The 26,177-nt window shown below is 34.7% G+C and overlaps 1 protein-coding gene across 1 annotated transcript in view; it reads left to right on the top strand.

Moving 5' to 3' along the window:
• LOC107439577 (nose resistant to fluoxetine protein 6) overlaps window positions 1-26,177 on the top strand; it is a 92,864-nt gene that overhangs the window by 10,445 nt on the left and 56,242 nt on the right. The window contains exons 2-5 of the mRNA XM_087159102.1: window positions 1,108-1,454; window positions 4,800-5,017; window positions 11,609-11,723; window positions 24,994-25,087. Coding sequence (XP_087015228.1) covers window positions 1,133-1,454; window positions 4,800-5,017; window positions 11,609-11,723; window positions 24,994-25,087 — 749 coding nt within the window. The 5' untranslated portion in view covers window positions 1,108-1,132. The remainder of the gene's footprint in view (window positions 1-1,107; window positions 1,455-4,799; window positions 5,018-11,608; window positions 11,724-24,993; window positions 25,088-26,177) is intronic.

Genomic DNA, 26,177 nt, shown 5'->3' with positions numbered 1-26,177 from the left:
TTCAGCGTCGTGAAAATTTATTTCTTTATTCCTTTTGATTTTGCGGATTGAAAAAAATTTTACCAGCTCAGAGACACGAATTTTATGAAAACTTCGTTCACTGTAAAAAAAAATTGAAAACAGGTTTTAAATGGATCTTACAAATTTTTTAAAAAAATAGTGAAGAAAATAAAACAGACGTTATTTTTTATGTATTTTTGACACCGTTACGCATTAATTTTTAAAGGAAATTTATAAGTATGAAAATACTTTCCTCTCAGACCTATAAACTTTAAAGTGGCATTTGAAAAAGAAATTTCTAAAAGTATTAATGCAAAATTACTGGAATGAAACAATAAATTTAATAAAGGTTTTAAGTATTTCAAATTTATTTGCAATGTTTAAATCCTTTATTAAATTTTTTTTATTATTATATATTTTATTTATTATGATATATTGCAAATATATAAATCAGTTAACTCTTCTGAAAAATGTAACAAAAAATACTCATAAGAATAATATGCAACAACTGACTAAAATGTTATCATCAATTTCTTAAGTTCGTATAAATTTGTATTTCGAGCTACTTTTCACTTATTGTCTTAAATATGCATTTTGAGCTATGTTCATCATCTTAAATGCGCCTTTTAAGAAAAATAATATACTTTTTTTAATACGCATTCTGAGCTACTCTCATGCCACCATTGTCCAAAAGTTTCTATTTCTCTAAAATGAAAAAAGGTTTTCCAAAAAATTGCAAATTTTAAAATAAAATATCTTCATTTATATTAAAGTGAAATACTATAAGGCATCGTCATTGAAAAAAGTTGATTTTCACAATTTTTCTCTCCAAGTTACAGTATACTAAGTTACAGTATAAATAACATTTTCAAACTTGTAAATTTAGCCAAAAAAAGTTATTTTTTAGAAAAAAAAACGTAGTTAAGTAGTAAATAATTTCGAATTTGAAATCTTGACACTCAAATTAGGCAAGATCTAGTTTTTGTATAAATACAACAAAACATTTGTTCCCCAGTATAATTTATTTCCTTCAGTATTGTAAAATGAACAGTATCACCTTTATTACTGGTTTTAAAATGACTAATTTGTATTTTAATCATTATGCAGGATATCAAAACACCCAAATGAAACAATGCCAGCAATATTCATCCCCATCAAGCTGATTCTTGTGGTTTTGCTCCTCCACCAGACAAATGGATTAAGAAACCTAGCTTTTAAACCTCTCACGATTCCACAGCATGCAAAGATGGTTTCCGGAATCACTCAAGACAACATCATATTGGCGTGGATGAATACGGAGGCTACATTAAAGAAAGCATACTTCAAACTGATTAAAAGTGTAATAACGAATTCATTCGACTGGTCTCTCACTTCTAATATATCTCATAATTGTACTAACAGTTTATTTGAATACTTAAATGGATTGAGGCACATGAAAACTTGGGCTTTCAAAAGTAAGATTTCTATTTTTGAATCATCTACTAAGCTACTCGATATTACTCTCTCACGATATATATATATATATATATATACCCTCCAACTGCTACGGAATTTCCGTAGTTTCAGAAATCTTCTTTTCAGACGGTAGCAAAATTAATGTCTTAATATTTAAAAAAAATTAATTTTAGCGTAACTTGTCCACTATTACTTATAAAAGTGCAGGCCATATGGCTAGATTCTTAAGTTCTGATAAAAGTTTTATGAGAGATCCATTTGCTTTAAAAATTTCTACTTTGGTTCGCTACCATTAGAAAGAATTATTTTCAAAATCCTCATAAGTTGGAGGGTATGTATATATATACACCGAAGAGCCATTACATTATGATCACCCTGCTAATAACATGTAGGACCACCTTTAACCCTCAAAACTGCTAGCACCCGCCGTGGCATTGATTCCACAAGGTGCTGATAGGTAGTCTGAGGTATCTGGTACCAAGCACTCACCAACTGGTCCTGCAAATCCCTCACATTGCGGGGGGGGGGGTAGCGTGGCTGCACAAATTTGGTTTTCCAAGTAGGATCACGAATGCTCTATTGGATTAAGGTCAGGTGAATTTGGGGGCCAAGACATGACTTGAAAGTCACTGGGATGTTCCTCGAACCAATCCATGACGATTCGACCCTTATGACATGATGCATTATCCTGTTGGTAAACACCATCCCCCGCAGGAAAAAATGTTGCCATGAATGGGTGAACCTGGTCTGCAACTATGTTCAAGTAGCTTACAGACGTCAGGGATTGTTCTATGAGGATTGTGGGTCCTAATGTGCCCCATGAAAACATTGTTCCTGGGCGATAAACTATGAAAACCTGGGCGAGCCCATTGCTATAGATGGAGGGTGGTCATAATGTAATTGCTCTTCTGTGTATATATATAGACAAGAAGATGTTTTTGAGGTTGATTTAACGTTGACAGGTGTTATATTTGAGGTAGAAAAAATGAGGTTATGTTTTGCACAAAAAATATTCTCAAAAAGTAGCTCTCAAGGCTTTTTGCTCTGAGGTAAATTCATGTCAACCTCAAAACAACTGTATACATTGTGATTATAAAGCTTGGGAGATTGATTGTTTAAGGTTGTTTTTGAAGTCGACTTCAAATAAACCTTATAAATGCAGGTAACCCCTAAGAATGACCTCTCTCCATTAACGAGCATTTTACTGTGAAACAGAGAGTGGTCGCTCTAGAGAGATTTTATTGTATATTACGGTCTGTGACTAAACACGTTAGGCATACAAACTATTCAAAAGCTTATACGAAACAACACTTTGTGGTTCTTATCTCGTGGGTCCCGCAGTGGACTGATCGTTAAGACACAGTTCCCACCAGATCACCGAAGTCAAGCATCACTGGCTGCGGTCAGTGTGTGGGTGGGTGACCAATTGGATCAGTCTGCGTAGGGACTGAGAGTGTGCGGTATTGGTCCTCGTTAAACTGTTCTACCGTAAAGTGCTCGACTGCGCGTGCAGGTCGCCGGGCTACCAAAGCAGGGGAGCCATCCCCTCTGCAGAGGATCAAAATTGTGATGGTATGTCTTCGGATCATCCTCAGGGATGTTTCCCAGACCGTCGCCAACAGCCCATTGTGCAGCTCTAGTGCGACGTAATTGAACTACAACAACAACAATCTTATCTCGCGGTGAGCCTTTTATAGTAAAAGCAAAATAGAGGAAATTGTTGTAAGTTTTAAATCCTTAATCGATACCACTTTTTAAGATCTTTTACTGGAAAAGCAGCATTTGGCATCCCTGGGTATGCTTCCCCACTTAAGCATAAGTTTGTTAATCTTCATGATTTGTTAGTACATGATTGTTAGCGTCTTGCTACTTAATAATAAATGGCGCTATTAAAATGCATATACATTTTTACTTCTCTTTTCTTAATAAATACAGTTCATGTCGTCGTAAAGTGTGGTGCTTTGTTGTTTGTGTCGAGCTTTTCTTGTGTATAAAACAATGATAAACAAGTAAAGATGAATCTGTTGGTGGCTCTTCATGCCAAATGCCGAGATCACACATATATCCAGCACCAGATATGCTTCACCAAGATAACACGAAATAATTATGCTACCAGTTTTTATTTTTGTAAATAAAAGATCTTATTCTTTTTCCGGCAATATTATTGTATTCCCATTGTCAACATTACAGGCGCCCACGGGCTCAAGTTCATATGAAAGAGTCAATTGTCCGCTTCGCGGACAGGCAGGCACTCTGTAAGAAACACCAGTTCAAGTTCAAATTATTCTTACCGTTGACGTTGTGACGTTTTTCAACTTTAAGCTTTAGAGACTGTTTTTAGACTTTCACATTACACAGATCAAGTGAGCTCTTCCCATTACATATTTAAATATTTTCATTACTTCATTGTACTACCTTAATGGTAAATTTTATGATGACAGGGGAAAGGCCGATTATGGCCTCAGGCTCCCAGGTAATAAATTTATGTTTATATTTATGTATTGGAAGCAACAGCGTTAAGTTTTATTTTTATCTTTAAAGGCATATTGCTAACAAGGTAAAAATCATAGGAAGCCTTTTTAATACTGTAATTAAGTTTATATGAAAAATTATTTTTTAGAATTATATGTTTTCTTAGAGCAAGACTGTCACATCTATTGGACCCATTGCGCCAGAAAAAAACGTTGGAAAATATATTCTCATGGCTGCCAACTTCCTCACATTTTAGGAAAATGTTTTCTAGTGGCAGTTCATTTTATGTTTTAATGTATTATTCTTTACTTTGTAAGTTTGATTTTAAGTTTTTTCCAACACCTCAACATTCAAATGATTCAAAAGTTTATATGAGATGCTGGCTACTTCCGGCTCTCGCACGGCTTAACAACCAGCAACTAAGGATTGTCTGTAGTATTAAGTAATAAATTTTTTTTCAATTCTTGTATTTATAAATTTAATTTAATGTGATTTTGATTGCCACTAAATGCAATTAAACCAATCACAGATATAAGAGTCAGTAATAAAAACGAAAATTAGTGTGAACCATAGAACTTGAGAAAAGTTAATTTTATCTACAAGTGCATTTCAAATAGTTTTTTACAACCACTTGGGAAATACTTCCTCCGAAAGAATGAAAGTTGGCAGGTCTCGCGCGTGGTGAGGCTTTTAAAATGTTGACAAAATTACGTAAAATTTTAAGCGCTTGTGTTTTTAATTGTCTACTATTTTATAAAATATTTTCCAAAAAGCTGTAGTTTTCAACCCTACATTCTTTTCTGCGTTTTTATTTGAAAAAAAATAACAACTTTGCATTACCACTGTTTACTTATTTTTGTTTTTAATTTTAGTGTTCGATTCATCTGGAAAAATAGCAAATGGGGTGTTTGGTGGAAATCCCACGGCGTTTGGTGATTTCGAGACTTGTCTTGAAATAGAATCTCCAAGTGGAAAATTTAAAGGACAGTATTGCGATATTGATTTCGTTCCAACATTGCCGGAGAGAAAGATGATGTCACCAGCAGAAAAGCCAATAGAAATTATTGATACACTGTTTGAGCCTGGCACAGTAAATAGCCTATCTTTAAACGAGTCTTTGTTTAACGTAACATATGATTGGTTAATCCCGATATCATTTCATACATACCTACTTTTACCATGGTTGCTACTGCAACCGAAAATTCAAAAAGTGGGGGCTAATAAACTTCAAAATTTTGGGGGAAAAAATTAAATTTAGAAAGCATATTTATTTCTGTTTACTAGGGAAAATAAAAGCAAATAATGTTATTGTTTTGAATATTAATAATTAAAAATGTACGTCGTAGTATTAGTTATGATTGAGTAATTAAAAAGATAACAAATGAATAAAAATTAATTGAGTTTCTACCACATTCTACATTTTTAGTCCCTGATTTATGCTTTTCGAAAATGTGTTTTCCTCGTGGTAGAGAATAATAAATTAAAATTAGATTCTACGTTAAAATTCAGCCAACTCTTAAAAGCAATTTATACAACATTTAATCAAATAATCTTAATATTTTTAATAAGAAAAATTTTGACTGTTGGCAGCTAAGTAGAGAAATTGATCTTACTTTTGTTAACATTTGAAATTCATATACAGCTTTTAAATATTTCATTAGCATTTATTTCTAAACACTAAATCCTCTGATTACGAATTTTCCAGAATTTAAATATATTTAAATGAATCTGTTAAGCTATAAGCAATGAAGATGGTTGAAAGAATATTTTAAAACTAAAACACATAATTTAAGGAAAAGGAAATGTCAATTGAATGAAGATAATTATGTACCAGTTATGTATGAAAATTCTTTAAAAATAAGGGCATATCTAAATTTTAGGAACCAATGCAGAGTTGCCAACTGTTCCGCTTTCCGCGTTCCTTTCCACCGTCACCTGTAAATTACCCACCACTCTAATTGTGAAAATTTTTTCATCTTAATGTTTAGTTACCACTTCATTCAGTGATCCTTGGATTTTACAAGGTAAGATTGCAAAAATTCTTTCAAAATATTAGTGGTTGCTTCCATTTTTTTAATAGTTGAAAGAACTTCGAGTGCAAAGGGTTAATTGGTAGCGAATTAAAAAATAAAAAGTGCAGAATAAGAATAATAACTCTCACTGTTTAAAAGTACCACTACGAGGTAACTGCAGAAGAGATGCCAGCATGCTCTGCTTTGTTAAAAAATATTTTCTAGTGTTAACGAAATGGAAGTTATTGTTAGCTTACTATTTTGCATATGAAGTAATTTTTTCACCATTACACATCAAAAATTCTAATTGTTATATCAAGTCTAATGGTTACTCTTACAAAAAGAAGAAGTAACTATCCTTGTTAACCCCTTGGGGACGGGTGATTCAGAAAAGCATTCGTACAAAATCAGAATCAGGATGTAATTAAATAAAAAACGGTAACTTAAATGTAGTCGTTTCTAATTTGACAGACTTACTTTGCTTTTATCTTAATTATTGTTAGTTTTATCATACATATAATCAATGTTAATTCAAAGTATAACTAAATAGTTTTATTTTAAACAAAGTAACGGTGAATAAAATAAATCAAACAATTATAACTCCGCCCACAAATAAACTGTGCTAAAGAATTACTTTGATTACCAGCTTTATCTTTTTACCCTGGTTGATACGGTTTCATGCTGTCACGTATTTGTGACAGTCGGCGCGAAAGGGTTAAACAAGTTTTACTATTTAATTCGCTACCTATTCAGTGAAATTTTTCAGAGAGCTGATCAGCTGCCAACTCTGCTTTATTCATACTCACATGTGGTGGTTATCTTAGCATCAGCCCCGCGAGGGGCTCTAACAAATTCATCTGAGTGGGAATGAATAATAAATCGCCGAAATGCAATTGAAGGGTGAAAGTTGGGCTTCAGTATCATTTACTGAGAGAAAATTAAAATAAAGTAGCGAGATTAAACAAACAAATTTAAGAGAGAGAAGATGGTTTTGTTGCAGACTGCCTCGCCTCCTCTGGAGGTAAAAATTGCATTCCATATGATACTTTGAGTTTTCTATATATAGTGGTGGAAAATTACTTAAAATTTCTCTTTTCTCTTTATTTAACTAAAACTGGGTGCCTGGGCCGCGCAGCGGCCCCTAACCCATTCATCATGAAGTATTTACAAGTTGAATTAAAAAACATTTTGAATTATGCAGCATTTAGGTAGCATTACAGAAGATCAAGTATATTTGCTTGATAAATTAAACATGATTTGATATTTAATATAAGTCATGATTTATGCAATAATCAGAAATTTTCGTGAATATAAAAAGCACAATTGATATTTAAGCATTAATTGGTATTAAATTCGATGCAATCATAGGTTGTGATTAAAATATGAATTAAATTAATATATAAACAATTACAATTGATATTTTAGCATTGAATGGAATTTAAATTTGATGCATTCATAAGTTGTGATAAATTATGAGTAAAATTAGAATATATGCAAATGCGATTGACAATTTAGCATTGAATAAAGTTAGAATTGTGTAATTTTAAGTTGTAAAACAAATATAACATGATATATGATAAATTTACAGAAGTTTTGTTTAATATTGGTGTCGTCATCTATCGGATACAGTTTGCAATTTAATTGAGCTGTTTTACTTTTTTCATTGAAGAAGAGTTTGATAATCTACATATTACTTTAATGCAAGAGTTCAGAATGAATAGTCCGGAATTGGGCATGACTATGACATTATGGAGCATTATCTCTAATGATTCTTTGCAGTAATTGGAGTACCTCTTCATTCTTTATGAGTTCTTGCAGTTCTTTTATTATTACGACAAGTCTGCGAGCCATACCGGCTGTTGTTGTGGAAATCGGACGAGAGCCCTTCCTAGTGGGACGGGCTATGCACCCAGTGTAGTTTGCGGTGTGGGATTCACTACAATTGCAACATTTTGGTGGAGTGTGTCTGTCCTTTCTGCATTCATGGGAGCGATGATTGCCAGCGCATTTCACACATCTTGAGGCAGCGTTGCATGATCTTTGAGTGTGGTGGAATGCTTGACAATTAAAACATTGAATTGGTCCACGACCCCCCCCTAAATCTCTCTATTCTGACTGGAATACTTTGAATAGTGGTGATGGAGTTAATTTGATGATTTTGCACTGTATTTTTAAGAATTATGAGAAAAAGTGGGAGGAGCCTATAGGCCTCGCCCACTTTTCTCTTAAACTGTATGACTTTATGAGTTGTAATGCCTGTTTTTGCCAGTTGATGGGAGATCTCATCTGTTTTGTATTCTGTTGATAGTCCACGGAGTAATACTTTAATATGTATGGTTGGATGTGCTTGTGCAGAGGTTATGGGTGTGTCTGTTTCTTCATTGGGAACTTCCATGGGTGGAGCTATGTCGGAGTTGACGATTGTTTCAGATAGTAGCAAGGAGGTGGCGGCATCTATTGGTGAAGAAGAGGTGCTTTCTGTAATCATGATTTGTGTATCCTCAATATTTTTGGCTTTGTTTTGCTTTTTCTTCTTCCTTTTTCGCTTTTTTGTAGGAGGCTCTGCATTATTTTTAGCTGTATTTTCTGTATCGGTTGTCATTTCGCTTTTCTGTTCTAAATTTTGGCCTGCATCTTGAGTTTCCATAAGTTGAGTTTTGAGTTGCGAGCAATCCTGGAGCTCTTTCGCTGTTGTTTCAATTTCTTCGTTGGTCATCCTTATCATTTCCATCCATTCTTCATATAACTTTCGTTCACCTGGACTCATGCTTTCCACATTTACCGTTGGTTCTCGTGAAGTCTTTTCGGTTTGGCATTTTCCGCCACGTGGATGATTTTGATATGTAGCCATATTGCGTGATTTGAATTCTGTGGATTCCTCATCCGTCGTAGAGTCACTGAGGTTTTGACGCCCGGTAGGCGTGCTTGTCTTTCCACCACGTCCGCAACGTCGAAGACTCATTTTGCAGTACTTTAAAAATTGAATTGAATAAACTTAATTTTTGTACTTTACTTTAAACTACGAGCTTCGAACTTTGCCACGTCCAGACATAATTTCGAGAGAATTATTAAGAACTACTCACCAAAAGGATTAAACATCAATAACTCAATACATCAAAATTTTTTCCTCGTCAGGAACATCAAATGGGCTGACCGGAATCGTCAAGGATCTGAATCAACTCTCAAAACCTTTTATCACCCGAATATCAAGTTTTGGTCCAACTCCTCTAATTTTCATCTAATTCTAAAATTTTGCATATGTAAAGTTTATAAACCTAACAAGCCTGCCGACTAAAAAACTTTTTACAAAATATTTTATAGAGTGGTAGACATTTAGAAACGAAAGCTTTCACCACTTTAAAAACCCACCAATAAAAAGCTAGTAAAGTGACTTTGCATACGAACTTTTTAATCATTTGGATGAAGTGGCGCGGAAAATAAGTTTACATAAATAAAAAATAATGCATTGAAACATAGGCGGCTACAACTAGAAATTTTTTTTTAAAAAAATGAAAAAGTCTGCCTAACAATTCAAAAATGTTTTTCTATAATTAACAAATTAATTAATAAAGTTTATTATCTCCAAATGCCTCACCAGATTACATTTTTGTCTTTGGGCCTAGAGTTTATAAATTTTAGCATCAGAAATATTATAATTTACCAAATCAATTTAAAGCTATGAGGAAAAATTTGACAAATTAGTATAATATTAGTGTAATAATATTAATCCAAATTTGAGCGATTTATAGTGGTTAAACTGTTAATACCAACTTTTTAAAACTTTCTCAAATCCTCTTATTTTGAGGGTGATAAATCCTAATTTGATTGAGAAAAAGTCATGTTACTTCAGAAAAATGCGTATTTCTGTCAAAATTAACGCATTCCGTCAAGATTACAGTCAACTGCTATACATAATTTAGGAGATTTTTTTAAAGATATCGCAGTAACATTTTACAGAATAAAAATTCAACCATCCGTTCAAAAGTTATAAGAGTAATTAAATTTTTCTTTCTTTCTTTATTATTTACTGACTAAAAAGAGTGCAAGATCTTTTTACTAGTGTTATATATATATATATATATATATATATATATATATATATATATATATATATATATATATATATATATATATATATATATATTTCTAAAATGCTTGAGCATTCTATATGCAGCCATATGCAGAGATGCCAACTTGCTCCGGACAGCAAATAAATATTTTCGAGTGGTAGTTTATTAATGCGTGATCTTGGTTTAATAAATTCAATTAATAAGGTTTTTATCCACCATTATTTCTAAATTATTCGAAGGCTTATACAATTTGTCAATTTGTTACAGTTAAGTCAACCACCACCGATTCGAGCATTAGATATCACTGAGTAATAAGGCAGTGTTGTGACCGATTCGGCTGCGGTGGAAGGTTTTCCGATCAGTTCGCGAAACAACAAAGAGCATCGATCATGCTGCACCAAGGAAGGAGATGAGGACTATCGCCTTGAGGTTTCAGAACAATCCAGTCAATTCCGATTTCACTCTCAAGTTAGAAAGACATATCAGATGAATATAATAAGATGAATATAATAAGATGTAGGAACAAGAATGTAAAGATAAATGCCTCACCAAGGAAACACATGCAGAGTTCAAAGCCACTTACACCATAGAAGAATTAAATGCTTTGAAAAATGCAATAACACCAGTTGAAACTTCTAAAAACTTCGAGGAGCCAATTCCAGAGGATAATCCTGAGATTATGGAGACTACTCCTGATATAGCGATTGATCCTGTCAACATAGAGACAAATCACGAGCCAGATCCAGATACCAAACAACAGAAGGAGTCAGAATCCGAGTTAAAAGAGTCTCCGACCAAGAACCGCAAAAAGAAAAAGATTCCCACTATCGAACCAGAAAAGGATAACGGCTCCACCACAACAACTATACAGCGAGAAACTCCAACTCCAGCCCCGGCTACAGATGAGACTTCCCCCCAAATGAGACTTTCACGTACTCATGTACAAAACCGATATGCGAGCCGGCAAAATGCATCAACTGCTCTTGTGAGCACCCGGCCTGTTTTTCAGGCTGCGTTGCAAGACTGAAAAGAAAGCCAAGAGGAAATCAAGCCGAGCCAGAAAAAACCACCAACTCAGCCACCAGATTCTTGCTGATCTTGAAGGAATTATGGCAGTTATTTCTAGATCCGGATCTAGTATCACTCCTCAGATCTCTACTACCTGACGAGAAATAGACACAGAGATCTCCCACCAAGCCCTACTTACCCATGACGTCCGCTGCCTTTCTGTGGAAATCTTCTACAAACTTTTAAAAGTCAAAAATCACCGTTGCCTTAAGGGAAGCGTAACAGATGAAGAAGTGAGATGCTTGCTTCGCGAGCAGGTACTTTGTTCCACCTTATGTCAAGTTAAGAACAGTTAAGTCTTGCTACACTGTTCAAAAAGTAAGCCAAATTAGTCACAATATTAGAATATTTGCACAATTTAATTTGTAGTTGTTTACTGTTTAATAAATAATTATGGCGCGTCCGGAGCAGATGGCACCTCTGCACACGTTATAAACAGTTTTTCCTCCTAGTCTATTTATAATATTTTTTTAAAAGATTTAGAGAAAAGATCTTAAAAAATTCCATGTTTATTTTTTTTAACTATTCTAGTTGACTGATACCTTCGCAAAAATGGCTAATTATCTCTATGCTGCTCAAGTACGCTTAAATGCCTGTCTCCCTTCAACTTGTTCAAAAGAAGACGTAAGAGGCTTGATTTCTAGCGGTTTGTAAAATAAGTTATTTCTGTATGCTTTTTTTATTTAATTATTTAATAACGAAATAGGGCATACCGTAATTTACCAAAAAAGAAATTCCTTTTAAAAGAAAAAAAAGAAACAGTAACTTTAAAAATAAAATATCGGCGTTTTTAACTTGCATTGATTCAACATTGTTTAGTCTAACTTGTAGAAAAAGTTTGCATACCTGCAACGTAACTTTACTACTAAATTAATTTTCACATGTAGTCAAAAAGGTGTCAACATGATAATAAGAAACAGCAATCGTCTTAATCCAAAGACACCCAAAATATTAATTGTCAATAACGTAAAAAAGTGATGTTATAAACAGTGTAATAGTATATTATTTAAATCAGTTATGTATTTTCGTACATTACTCTTATCATTTTTGAAAAATTATAATTAATGATTCATCAATTACTCATATTTATATGTGGTAGAAATCTTAGCGTCATCCCCGCGGGGAACTCTAACTAATTCGTCTGAGTGGGAAAAGCTGGGGTTCAGTAACATTTACTGAGATAATTCATCAACTTTCTTTCTTTCTTCCATTATTTACAAAAACTTGGGCGCCAGGGCCGCGCAGAAGCCTCGTATCCCATACATCATGAAATAAGATAAAAAGGTAAAATAAATTCATCACCATCATCATCATCATCGAAATGTAACTGGGCGCCTGGGGCCGTTAGCGGCCTTTTTCCCATTCATCTTGTATTTAATCTTTAAGGTGGTTCTTTCTGGTAATTGGAATAAAAGGAAATCAAATATTTTGTATTTTAGTTAAAATTATGTCACTACAAAAATGAGCTGCAATCGGCCTGAGGTTTATGTCTTCTCTTAAGTTTTCGAACGTAAAAATTTCGTTGAATCCTGCGGTGTCACAATATATGGTCTTTTCAAAAAATCTGAAGTTTTGCTTTGCAATGTGATGATCTAAAAAATCTATGTTGAGGTCGCTATGTATGTTTTTATTGCGGATAAACCATCTTGCTTTTGTTATTTTCCTGAGGATTTTGTTCTGGCATATTTTGAGTTTTTTAAGGAGTGATGTAGAAATGTTGCACCAAGCTGGAGATGCATAAGTCAGGATGGGACGGATCATCGAGATGTAAAGTAAACGTTTAAGTCTGAGTTCCATTTTAGGGTTCTGAAGAAGGATTTGTAATCTGTGGCAGGCTGTTTGTGCTTTGTTGATGACTGTTTTGACGTGATCTTTCCAATTAAATATGCTGTTTATGACCAGACCAAGATATTTTGCTGTTTTGACTATGGGTATCGTTTCGTTAACTTGATTTTTGGGGAGGATCGTTTTTCTTTTATGTTGAATGATTAGTAGTTTCGATTTTTGGCCGTTTACTTTAAACTTCCAGTCTTGGCACCAGGTTTCTATTTCAGTGATCTTTTCTTGGAGTTTTTGTAAGGCAATGTTGGGATTTTTGGACTTCACGACAATTCCTGTATCATCTGCGAAAAGTGCTGTGATGCTGTTAAAGTCTTGTCTGTCGATGGGAAAGTCGTAGGTAAATAATATGAATAGTATGGGCCCAAGGATGCTTCCTTGAGGTACTCCTGCTGTTATTTTTCTGTTTGTTGATTTCATATTTTTAAAATTAACTTGAAAGGTTCTATTATGTAAGTAAGCCTGTATTATTTTAATGATACCAGTTGGGAATTTCAGTTGAATAAGCTTGAAGATGAGACCCTGATGCCAAACTCGGTCGAAAAAATTCATCACCTAGCTTACTTTCCAACTTTAAATGCTTTTCAAAATAATGTTTCCTAGTGGTAGAGTAAAACCAATGAGGTTGAGATTTTATGTAGGATGCCGGATATTAGGGTTATCTCGGCTTTTAGCGTGAAGCACCACTATACGATATGTCGATTCTGGATAGTCTGATGCTATAAGTCATGTGTGCCTATAGTGGAATAAAATGAAAAGATAAGTAATACACAGTGTGAAACTGTGGAAGTCAGGAAAGATGAGATCTTGGATGTAGTGGAAAGCCACGTGTAGTTCTGGGTCTCTGGGAGAAGAGAACGAAGCAGTTTAACAAGCTCTTCATCGTCTAGCAGTTCCTTCATCTCCTTGAATAGCCGTAAAAATGACTGGCAGTATCTGTGGTTTTCTTGGGATGGGTCTTTCTATCTTTCAGCAGTTTCCTGGGTCTTGCACCACAGCCAGTAAAACAGGCTGACTGCTCACCGTTACAGTTGACGCAGGTCGCCAGGATTGTTCTTGGTTTCGTACAAAGGAACTAGAGACATGTGCGCCGGCGCATGTCATGCTGGCAGGATCGGATGTGGGGCAGCTTCGTTGAGTATGTCCGAATTGTTGGCACAGGTAGCACTGAATCTGATAGCGTCCCCCTCGGAAACGCTCGATCTTAACTGGCTTCTCTAGCATTGAGTTGATGTTAAAAATGTTTCTGCTCGTGCTGGAATCTGATTGGATGATCAGAAACAGTGGGAGAGGCATAAACTCCTGCCCACTCCTTCTCTTGAGTTGAACTATTTTTTCAGGGAAAAAAACCAAAGTTTTGAGAATATTTTTCCAATTCTTGAGAATCGGTGTCGATATTCAGTCCTCTAATTAGGGTCTTAAGCTTTTTACTCGGTGAGGAGTCTGTAGATGTGGTTGGAACGGGAGGGTCAGCCTTCACCGAAGCTTCGGTTTTCTCCTCTCTCTCTGCCGGTGCCGCTGGAGTTGCGAGAGCTAATCCTGGGTCTGGGTGGTTTCCTTTTCCGTCTCAGTCGACATGCATCACCGTGTTGACGCATATTTTGAGCTCCTTTTTCCTTAGCTTTTTCTTCTTTTCGGGACAGCCCAGAGTTTCAATTATATCCATATCTGTAGGAGTCTGTTGTCTCTATGCTGGGTGTTGTATCAGTAATTTCAGCTTTTGGGATATCCATCTTTTCTACCGGCGTCGAAGAAGGTTCAGGTTTCTGGGGAGTTTCAGTCTCAATGATAGTAGTTTCTTTCTTTTCAGCTTTCTCAGGCATAGTTGATTCCTTCTCGTTCCATTGCTCTTTAATCATCTGGTAGCGTTCGAGTAAATATTCCATTTCGAATTTGTTTTCGTAGAGAATCTCGAAGTTTTCGCCAAATCTTTTGCAGTATCCTTCGTACTCTTCTTTGGCATTTCTGCAGAAGTTGATCATCTTATCTATGTTGTCATGAGTTGCTTTTTTTATCAGCAGCTGCTTAGCAATCCTTTCTCTCATCATGATCTGAGATGGGAAGCGGCTTTTGCTTAAACATTCGTTTGCTGCCGCTGCCGAATCTGTGGTATGAAGACATAGTAACACGGGAGCTTGGTCACAACACAACCTTACTCCTCAACGTCCCAAGGGATAATCAGATTTTATGTATGTGTTTGTAAAAATTTAGCAAGCAATTATTACTTTTAAATGTAATGGTAGTTAAAATAATTTTAAAGTGTATTTATTTAATGACTAATAAAATATGATCCTTAAATTTGTGCACCACATTAAATCTTGCTATATATAAAAATCTAATGATGGTCTCAAGGTTTTCCATCGTTGTCCGTGCATTTTTATTGACCGGAAAATCACGTGGTAGGATCCAGTTTTTCCTCATTCATTTCCATATTATTTTGGTAGTCATCAGCATAAAAGTCATAAAGGTATTGTTTCTCTATATATATTTTTGTATCCCTAATTTCAAGGTATTTTCCTGTACTGGTATTATTACGCTTTTAATTCAAGAGTTTAAAACAAAGAGAATTGTAGTTTTATTATAATTATAATGTAATTCCGTGCTACATTTTAAGATGAAGTTACTCAGAAAGATGGTTTAATCTTATTAACCGTTTTGCAATTATTATTTTAGTGCGAATGACATTAATTGAAGGGTAAGGGAAAATTAACTTACCCTCTCTTGTATTTACGTGTAAATGGATAAAAATTGACGTACTAGAAAACACCAGGAAAAAGAACTATATATTTATTTCACATCAGAGAAGAAAAACTAAAAACTATAGAAGTTGCCATTAAGTGGTACAATAATAAAATAATAAAAAATAAAATAAGATAAAAAACAAATTATAGGTAGCGTTGTATTTTGGCACATGTTGGCCTCCGCTATATTAATATACTGTTATTAATTACAGTTAAAGAGATATGTTAAATGATTTAGTACTTAACGCTCAGCTTCATGCACAAGGAGATACAAGCAAAAATAGTACTTAATATATCCGCCCGTTTGGTAAGCGAAAGTATTACGGGATTAAATTACGGGAGTGAACTCATCAAATTTGTTAGTGTTATAATATAAATGTTATTTAAAAAAAATATTACTTAGAAAAGTTACTTATGTTCACTGATAGATCTAAATATTTGTAATACTAATAGATAGTAATGTTTGGATGTGGGGAGTGGGGGCACAAGCGTTAGCAAACATAATTTCTTTTAGTACTATATGTTAAGTGAATAATTTTAACTTTAGTAGAAAAACTGTTTTCTGCCAAGAAGCAATCATCGGCGTTGGTGAGCGGCAGCGAACAAGAGGATTAGCGCCCTAGTATGAAAATAAAATCTTGAGGGAAAACTGGAAGAATTGGCAAGTATGAACCAGGCATCTGCAACAGCTTATTACAGCTATTAGTCCATTCATCAACGTTGAAGGGATAGACATTAACCCCTTGGGGACGGGTGATTCAGAAAAGCATTCGTACAAAATCAGAATCAAGTTGTAATTAAATAAAAAACGGTAACTTAAATATAGTCTTTGCTAATTTGACAGACTTACTTTGCTTTTACTTTAATTATTGTTAGTTTAATCATATATATAATCAATGTTAATTCAAAGTATAACTAAATAGTTTTATTTTGAACAAAGTAATGGTGAATTAAATAAATAAAACAATTATAACTCCGCCCACAAATAAACTGCTAAAGAATTTCTTTGATTACCAGTTTTATCTTTTTACCCTGGTTGATACGGTTTTATGCTGGCACGTATTTGTGACAGTCGGCGCGAACAGGGGTGAAAGCGAGACGGAAAAGAGGAAAGGCTGGTAGTAAAACCATTTCAGTTATAGCTAGTTTTGGGGAGGAGTTTACTTATTCTTCTTTTAAATTTTTCAGCAATATCTACTTTATCTTGGAAAAGAAGCAGTTTTATATATATGCCAGAATTATAAAAGAAATCTTAATAGTTACAGATATTTCATTTTTTTCGAAAAAATTGCTGGAATGAAATGTTTTACGTACCAGGTTTTTCTCTTTTCCGTCTTGCTATATAAGGGCTTTCACCCATGGGCGCGAAAGGGCTGAGTGATTCGCCCAAAAAAAAAACCGCGAAAAAGAATACAGTGGAGCTGATAGAAAGCTAGTGCAGTACGATTAATTGGGAGTTTTGATGCCACTACAAGATTAAAAGTTTTTGTGGTGATAGTTATAAGAATGTGTGTAGTCTAACGCTAGTAGAAAAGATGGTTTAAGCAGTGAGAAAATTGCAGTCAATTGCAAGCTTACTACTTGTGGTAAATATTCAAGTGAATATTTATTTATTTTTTTATATTATTATTACTATTTTGCACTGAAAGTATACAGTGAATTAAGCCATGGAGGTCCAAGATCCAAATAGCAATGAATATCCTATTACAACAACTACTCCTCAGCCAGGAGATATGGCGCAACAACTCTCTATCATGAATTTTCGGTTATGTGCTCTAGTTGAGCAAGTCGCAAAATTAAACGAACAAATAGAGGATCTTCGCACCAAGAACTCTCAATTGGAAGCTGAGAAAAGACATCTGGAAAAAGCTCTTGATAAAGCACAAGAACCAGTGATTTCCCCAACCCTTCCGATTACACATAAAAAACGCAAGATATCAACTAAAAAGAAAACGAAAAACAAGCAAAATACAACTGCGGCAACTAAAAATGACGCCACCAGCAACAATGAAGACAAACAAATATTAAACGATAATAAACTAAGCGATTCATTGGAAACCGATGAAGAAAACGCTATGGAACTTGAAAAAGTTATTGATACGCTTCCATCAGCAGAAAGCGGCGAAGAAGAATTCAACAAAAACAAGAAACCTCGATTTGAAACTGATGACAAAAAACAACGAGAAGATGAAAGTGACTTCTTTCAAACTCCCAAGTTTAAAAAGCAACGCATTCCACCAATCCTCATCAAAGATCCTAATTTCAACTGGAAAAAAATCAAAGAACTGCTTCAAAATAACAACTGTTCAGACTTTACGGGCAAAGTGTTTGGTGATCAAATCAACTTAAAAGTAGCAGATGACGATGCTCATAGAAAAATCACAAAAATCCTAGATGACAACAAAGTCGAATATCATACATTTCTTCTTCAACAGGACAAACCACTCAAAGTCGTGCTCAAAAGCATACCTGCCGAATACGATGCAAATGAAATTGAAAACGAACTCATCAAAGTGGGATTTGTCCCAACTAAAGTTACCCAAATGACAAAATTCACTGAAAAAGGCAGAATTAACTTGCCCTTATTTATAGTGACATTACCAAAGAATAATCACAACAAGGAGATTTACGACCTCACGAGACTTATGAATTTAATAATCACAGTAGACAACTTCAAAGGGCGCGGTGGTGTGACACAGTGCCATAGATGTCAGAATTTTAACCACGTTCAACACTTATGCCGACATGCTCCTAAGTGCTTAAAGTGCGGTGAAGGGCACTTAACATATACCTGCCAAAAATCCAAAGATACTCCGGCCAAGTGTGCCAATTGTGGTGGTCCCCACCCTTCAAATTATAAACAATGCTCTAAATATCCTCAAGTTGAATCCAGACACAGTTACAGCTCCAATAACCAAAATAATGAAGTCTACCGAAATAGAACTTCTCCAACTGCAACATATGCCTCAACCCTTAAAGAAGCTAAGCTTCGGGATCTTCAAAATGCCCAGCAAGAAGACAGAAGTCTGGTTCAAGAAGCACACACAATCCTGAACGAACTTAAAAACTTTGTGGAAATTTTAAAAAACAATGAAGGATTCAACCTAATTCGCCAACTAAAAGCAACAGCGGAAGCCGTAAAATCAACCAACTCCTCAACAACTAATGAATAAAGCCACTTCTCGTAAAGCACCACTTCACATTATAAACTGGAATGCAAACGGAATTTTTAACAAAATACACGAACTTAAAGACTTTATTTCTGAGTATGACCCAGATATTATGATTATCACAGAGACTCATCTTAACAAACAGCATCACATAAAAGTTGCCAACTATACGACCTACAGGTGTGACAGGAATTTCAGAGGCGGGGGAGTTGCCCTCCTGGCGAAGAATAGCCTAATGACAACCGAATTTAACAAATCAAACCAAGCTGGATATGAACAAATCTCAATTTTTCTTAACTACGATAACAAAAACATCAAGATCACTGGAATTTACAATGCTCCAGGTAATGCTCTCTCAGACGATGACATCAGACAACTTTTCCCAACAAACATAGAGACAATTGTAGCTGGAGATTTTAACTCGAAACACACAACATGGGGATGCAACAGAACCAACCGCAACGGACTACAGCTCAAGAATCTCGTGAATAAGCACGCACTCACTGTTATCGCGCCATTATGTCCCACATATCTACCAAACATGAGAAATCAAAGACCGGACATTCTTGATTTCGCTATTTCCAACTTGAATACACCCATAGCAGCTGACGTTATAAATGCATTATCTTCTGATCACCTTCCAGTCTACATCTCGATTGGGATATCCTTAACACAGGCGAGTAAGCAGATCACTAGAACCGACTGGAATCTTTTTCAAAATATTCTCACATTAAATAAACCAAACCTTGCAGCTCTAAAGAGTACCGAAGAAATTGATACACAAATTACAATTCTTCAGAATGATATAATAACGGCCTATAATAAATCAACTGTATCAAAAAAACTCGCTTCAAATTACCTTAACTTCCATCCGAAATCAAGTTTTTAATCAAACAAAGAAACTGGTGCCGAAAGAAATACCAAAAAACTTCTGATCCAGACTACAGAGAAGAGATGATTAATCTTAACAAGCAAATAGACAAGAAATGCCGTTATTACAGAAGAAGACAATGGGGAGACAAAATTGAATCGCTCAGTACGGAGGATAATTCTGTCTGGAGAATGATAAAATCACTTCAAGCCACACCTCAAGTGGATAAACCCTTACATAAAGATACCGGGTATGTCTTCACAGCTCAAGATAAAGCTGAAACTTTTGCTGACTCTCTTGAAAAACAATTTTCTCCAAACCCGGATTTCAATCTGAACAATCACAACATGGTTATCGAAGATGTTAAGCAATTCAACGTAATGCATTCATCACCAGAGATAATTGAACCGACCAACACGGAAGAAGTTATAAACCACATCAAAAAACTAAAAATGAAAACAGCTCCTGGTTGTGATAATATCAAAAACAAGATGATCAAGCTACTACCAAAACAGTACATAAAACTAATAGTTCATATCTACAATGCCTGCTTTACATTAAACTACTTCCCTGATGCCTGGAAGAACGCAAACGTCATACTTTTCCTTAAACCCAGCAAAGATCCTACTTTACCTGAAAGTTACAGACCCATCAGTCTTTTGTGCAACTTAGGAAAGCTCATGGAAAAAATAATCTACACAAGGATCAAGCCTCACCTTTCTTCACTACCAGACGAGCAGTATGGCTTTCGGAAGCATCTTGACACAACCAAACAGCTCCTCAGAATTATCGACTATATTGGACGTGGACTACATAACAAACAGAGTTCAGCACTACTGATGCTAGATATTGCAAAGGCTTTCGACCAAGTTTGGCATCAGGGTCTCATCTTCAAGCTTATACAACTGAAATTCCCAACTGGTATCATTAAAATAATACAGGCCTACTTACATAATAGAACCTTTCAAGTTAACTTTAAAAATATGAAATCAACAAACAGGAAAATAACAGCAGGAGTACCTCAAGGAAGCATACTTGGGCCCATACTATTCATATTATTTACCTACGACTTTCCCATCGACCGACAAGACTTTAACAGCATCACAGCACTTTTTGCAGATGATACAGGAATTGTCGTGAAGTCCAAAAATCCCAACATTGCCTTACAAAAACTCCAAGAAAAGATCACAGAAATAGAAACCTGGTGCCTAAACTGGAAGTTTAAAGTAAACGGCCAAAAATCGAAACTACTAATCATTCAACATAAAAGAAAAACGATCCTCCCTAAAAATCAAGTTGTACTCTTTAACGAAACGATACCCATAGTCAAAACAGCAAAATATCTTGGTCTGGTCATAAACAGCAAATTTAATTGGAAAGATCACGTCAAAACAGTCATCAACAAAGCACAAACAGCCTACCACAGATTACAAATCCTTCTTCAGAACCCTAAAATGGAGCTCAGACTTAAACGTTTACTTTACATCTCGATGATCCGTCCCATCCTGACTTATGCATCTCCAGCTTGGTGCAACATCTCTACATCACTCCTTAAAAAACTCAAAATATGCCAGAACAAAATCCTCAGGAAAATAACAAAAGCAAGATGGTTTATCCGCAATAAAAACATACATAGCGACCTCAACATAGATTTCTTAGATCATCACATTGCAAAGCAAAACTTCAGATTTTTTGAAAAAACCAAATATTGTGACACCGCAGGATTCAACGAAATTTTTACGTTCGAAAACTTAAGAGAAGACATAAACCTCAGGCCGATTGCAGCTCATTTTTGTAGTGACATAATTTTAACTAAAATACAAAATATTTGATTTCCTCTTATTCCAGTTACCAGAAAGAACCACCTTAACCCTTTCGCGCCGAATGTCACAAATATGTGACAGCGTAAAACCGTATCAATCAGGGTAAAAATATAAAACTGGTAATCAAAGTATTTCTTTAGCAGTTTATTTGTGGGCGGAGTTATAATTGTTTGATTTATTTAATTCACCATTACTTTGTTCAAAATAAAACTACTTAGTTATACTTTGAATAAACATTGATTTTATATATGATTAAACTAACAATAATTAAAGTAAAAGCAAAGTAAGTCTGTCAAATCAGCAACGACTACATTTAAGTTACCGTTTTTTATTTAATTACAACTTGATTCTGATTTTGTACGAATGCATTTCTGAATCACCCGTCCCCAAGGGGTTAAAGATTAAATACAAGATGAATGGGAAAAAGGCCGCTAACGGCCCCAGGCGCCCAGTTATATTTCGATGATGATGATGATGCGCGAAAGGGCTAAAGTATGATCCTTTGTGTAATAAATTTGATTTAAAGTTAATTTCTACACCACTACAAGTGAATGATTCAAAAATTCATATTGAAAACTTCTTCGTTTCTGTTCTTCATGCTTGCCCAGCCCTCACTACTATAAGCAACAACCTAAAAAAGAAGCAATCTACAACTGAAGGTAAAATTTTACGCACAATGACTGGCGCCCCAATGGCGATTAGCAATAGATTACTCAGAAAAGACTTAAACATTGATGATATCAATTGCTTTATAGCTAAATTGACCACAAAATTTTATAGCGCCGCAAAAACATGCACCGCATCAGATTTCAATAAGTTGTTCGATATTGATATAATCCGTGATAATTCGAATTTCAGCCCAATTACCGCCTTTTTATGCTCAGACTGCATACTATCAAAATACTATTAACTTTATCATACAACTCTACTCTAGGGGATCTCCCCATTCCAAAGATGATTTTCACTTAAAAACTAAAGATTTACTTCTTTAAGGACTTGATTTGTCGTTACAACATACTACAACTTCAAAGATATTTAGAACCTCCTAGAATACGACAAAACAGAATCGATGAATCGGTTAGTGGCGCTTCGCGCCAAACGCCGAAATAACCCCAATATCCAGCATCCAGCTTCATGTTCTTCAGAACAGATGGCTGTTTATTTTTGCAGCGATGCATCTTAATCTGGAATGCAAAATATATAATTTTCCTTTCACTCCGATTTGCATTCCAGATGCTAGAAAATAGCACCTTAAAGTTAAAACATTAAGATGGATGCGAAAATGGCTGTAAACGGCTTAATGAGATACATTTTGGATAATTAAAAATAATAAATAGATAAATTTTGATGATCATGTTTTTCAGAGATGCCAACTTGCTGCGTTTCTAAAAAAAAAAATGCTATATAGTATACACTCTCTAGTATATAAAAATTACTCTCTAGTGGTAACGACATTTAAGGTATTCTTAGTTCAGTATTTTTCAATTTAAGTAATTTTTCCAACACCACAAATCAAAAAAGTATGATATAAAATGCAACTTCATTGCCTTTATCTCGTGTTAAAATTTTTAAAGAGTAGGCCTAATGATCCTTATTCTACAAGTTTTACTATTTAACCCCTTGGGGACGGGTGATTAAGAAAAGCATTCGTACAAAATCAGAATGAAGTTGTAATTAAATAAAAAAACGGCGACTTAAATGTAGTCGTTGCTAATTTGGCAGATTTACTTTGCTTTTACTTTAATTAGTGTTAGTTTAATCATATATAAAATCAGTGTTACTTCAAAGTATAACTAAATAGTTTTATTTTGAACAAAGTAATGGTGAAATAAATAAATCAAACAATTATGACACCACACACAAATAAACTGCTAAAGGAATACTTTGATTACCAGTTTTATCTTTTTACCCTGATTGATACGGTATTATGCTGGCACGTATTTGTGACATTCGGCGCGAAAGGGTTAATCCGATACCAATATTTTAAAACTTATGCAGAAAGCACAGTAATTGTTGTGCTTTCCTCATTCTTTTTTGTTGAGGGTTTGATAATTTTAGCGAAATTAACTGTAATTCTGAATGCTTTAATTTTTAATTGTTTACCATTCTATGAGATATTTAGCAAAATGCGCCACTGAAGGCAGCCCTGTGTTATGTTTCCTCAATATTAAAACTAATGATAAAATAATTGAGTGACCAGATTTTAACATTTGGGGGAAAAAGATCTCTTCTGAAATGAAGGAGGTTAAAATAGGGGTAAGAAGGTTAAAGTGTAACTAGCTCTTACGCTGTATGTAATTTAACCGACACATAACTGCATTGTCGATTAGATAGCAAAGAAGGGGGGGGGGGCACTTAGTAATCACTTGCTTAAATTTTAAGGAAAACTTATTCTGAAATATATTATCGAATAGAGAAACTAGACTGAATGGGGAAACTAGACTTGTAGAGAGAAAGCGATTGCAGTTTTGACATCAACAGTGCGAAAGAAAAAGAAAGCAAAATTTTTCTATTCTAAGAAGAAAGAACCTCTCCCCTCTATTCTTTCACGCGGTGACGAAGTCAAGAATCACGCCGGCTAATGGAAAAAAAATTCGCCTAACAGGAGACATGGCTGAAAGCCCTTATAAAGCGAGACGGAAAAGTTCAAAAACTGGTACGAAAGACATTTTATTTTAGCATTTTTTTGTTGAGAAAAATAAAATTTCTGTAACTATCAAGATTTCTTTTATAATTTTAGTCTATATATAAAACTGCTTATTTTCCTGGGATAAAGTAGATATTGTTGAATAGTTTTAAAAAGATTAAGTTAGCTCCTCCCGAAAACTAGTTATTACTGAAAAGGTTTTACTACCAGCCTTTCCTCTTTTCCGTCTCGCTTTCACCCCTGACAGGAGAGCGGGTCTTAAAAGCTTTGGATAGTCGCGAACCGGAAACGAGTCACGTGATGAGATTGCTGCTTTCTGAATGTAATGTATCGTGAGTAGTCTATCTATATTATAAGTCTATGTGTTGATCCTTTGAAAAATTTGTCAGAATTTACCGAAAATCTGCAACATTTAGTTTGTTGTTCTCTACTGTTTTCTAATATATTTGTTAAATCTGGAGCAGTTAGCATTTCTGAGTATGCCTCATTATTGGTGACTGGGAGGTACCTATCGAATGCAAAAAGTTAATACATCGTTCGCACATCTGCACAAGTTAATAGCTTACTTGAGTTCAGCTACAAAGCGTTAAGGTTTGAGCAATATATGGCCAACCAAACTTTTTCCAAAGTTGACATTTTTGCATCAAATGTATCATTGTTGAAATTTTTTCCTCCAAAAATACTCAGCCGAAAACTTTTTAAAAGTGGATTGTTATACTGTCCGGGTCCTTTTATATTATAGATTTATGGAGAAATAAAATATAATTTTTCCCTTTTATCTATATAATCGTTTATAATTTAAAATTTTAAATTATTTCATTTAAGTTTCGGCGTATATGAAGAGTGAAAATCAACTAATTGTACGACATTGTCACATTAAAGAAGAACTGGAACTTACAGCCATGGAGATTTTTATTTAGTAAGTATAACTTTTCTTTTTATTGTTTTCATGCTTACTTTCTGCTGAAAAAGATATACAAGGGGACTCCAAAAACTAAACTTCCCTACATTTTTGAAACACAAAAAATTATTTGATTTATTTATTACAAATTAAATTACACCAGTCTAGACTTTAGAGGATTAAACTTTTTTCCGACATAATAACCACTTTGGTCGATACCTTCATGTAGATGCTGTATTAGTTTTTGCATACTCATGTCATACCAGCTCTTTGCTATGTTTACGAGATTACACTAAACCTAATTTTCACTTTGTAGTCAGTCAGAGCACAACTGTTGCTTTTTTGCATTGGTTGCAATAGGTGACTATCACATTCCACTCTGTTGTGCGAATTTGGCAGCCAGCGACAACTAAATGTTTCTCAAGTTGGAGGAATATTAGGCCGGGAAAGATAATTGAGAAAAGAAAATGAGGAAAAAGATTTGGTTCAAAACAGAGACATATCTCTGAAAAGTGGTATAACATGGGTCATACGAAGTCACAGCGTATATAAAAACAAACAATACATACTTGATAATATAAAATGGTAAAATACATTGTAATTACAAACGTACAATTGATTTTTGAATGACTTAAATGTCAACTGACTAATTTAGTAGGAAAGCAGATATATAGTTAAAAACAATAAAGAGGAACGCTTTTTAAAAAATTAAAATAGAACAAAATAAGTACTGCCTTTGCACAAATAAGTTATCAGACTATCTTCGAAGACTACTTTGCCACGCCAATGATGTAGTAGCGTAGTGGCACTGTGATCGCATTAGTGTAGAGGTACTTAATTTGCTCTCTGGAGCTTGTAAAGAACGTTTTGACGTATCGTAGCTTAGCCCAATTTTTGTTTTTTGAGTTTTTTTGTTTACCCATCGTAAGTATGGCCAGTCATAGTCTAGACGATGCTACGAATTGGAGGATAGTTGGATAACTGGAGGCTGGACCATCACAAACTACCTGTAGTAGGGGCCCTCAGGATTTAAAAAAATATGTTGTCCTCTGTGAAAACAGTTCTCAGAGGTAGGAACAGGGGTTTGCAGACCTGGTCAAGGCCACAA

The sequence above is a fragment of the Parasteatoda tepidariorum genome, chromosome 3 (assembly GCF_982258835.1).
Source record: "Parasteatoda tepidariorum strain Cologne lab strain chromosome 3, Ptep-v5.0, whole genome shotgun sequence".
NCBI lineage: Eukaryota > Metazoa > Arthropoda > Arachnida > Araneae > Theridiidae > Parasteatoda > Parasteatoda tepidariorum.
Note: the sequence above shows the minus strand (reverse complement) of the source record. Positions and strands in the feature narration are given on the sequence as shown.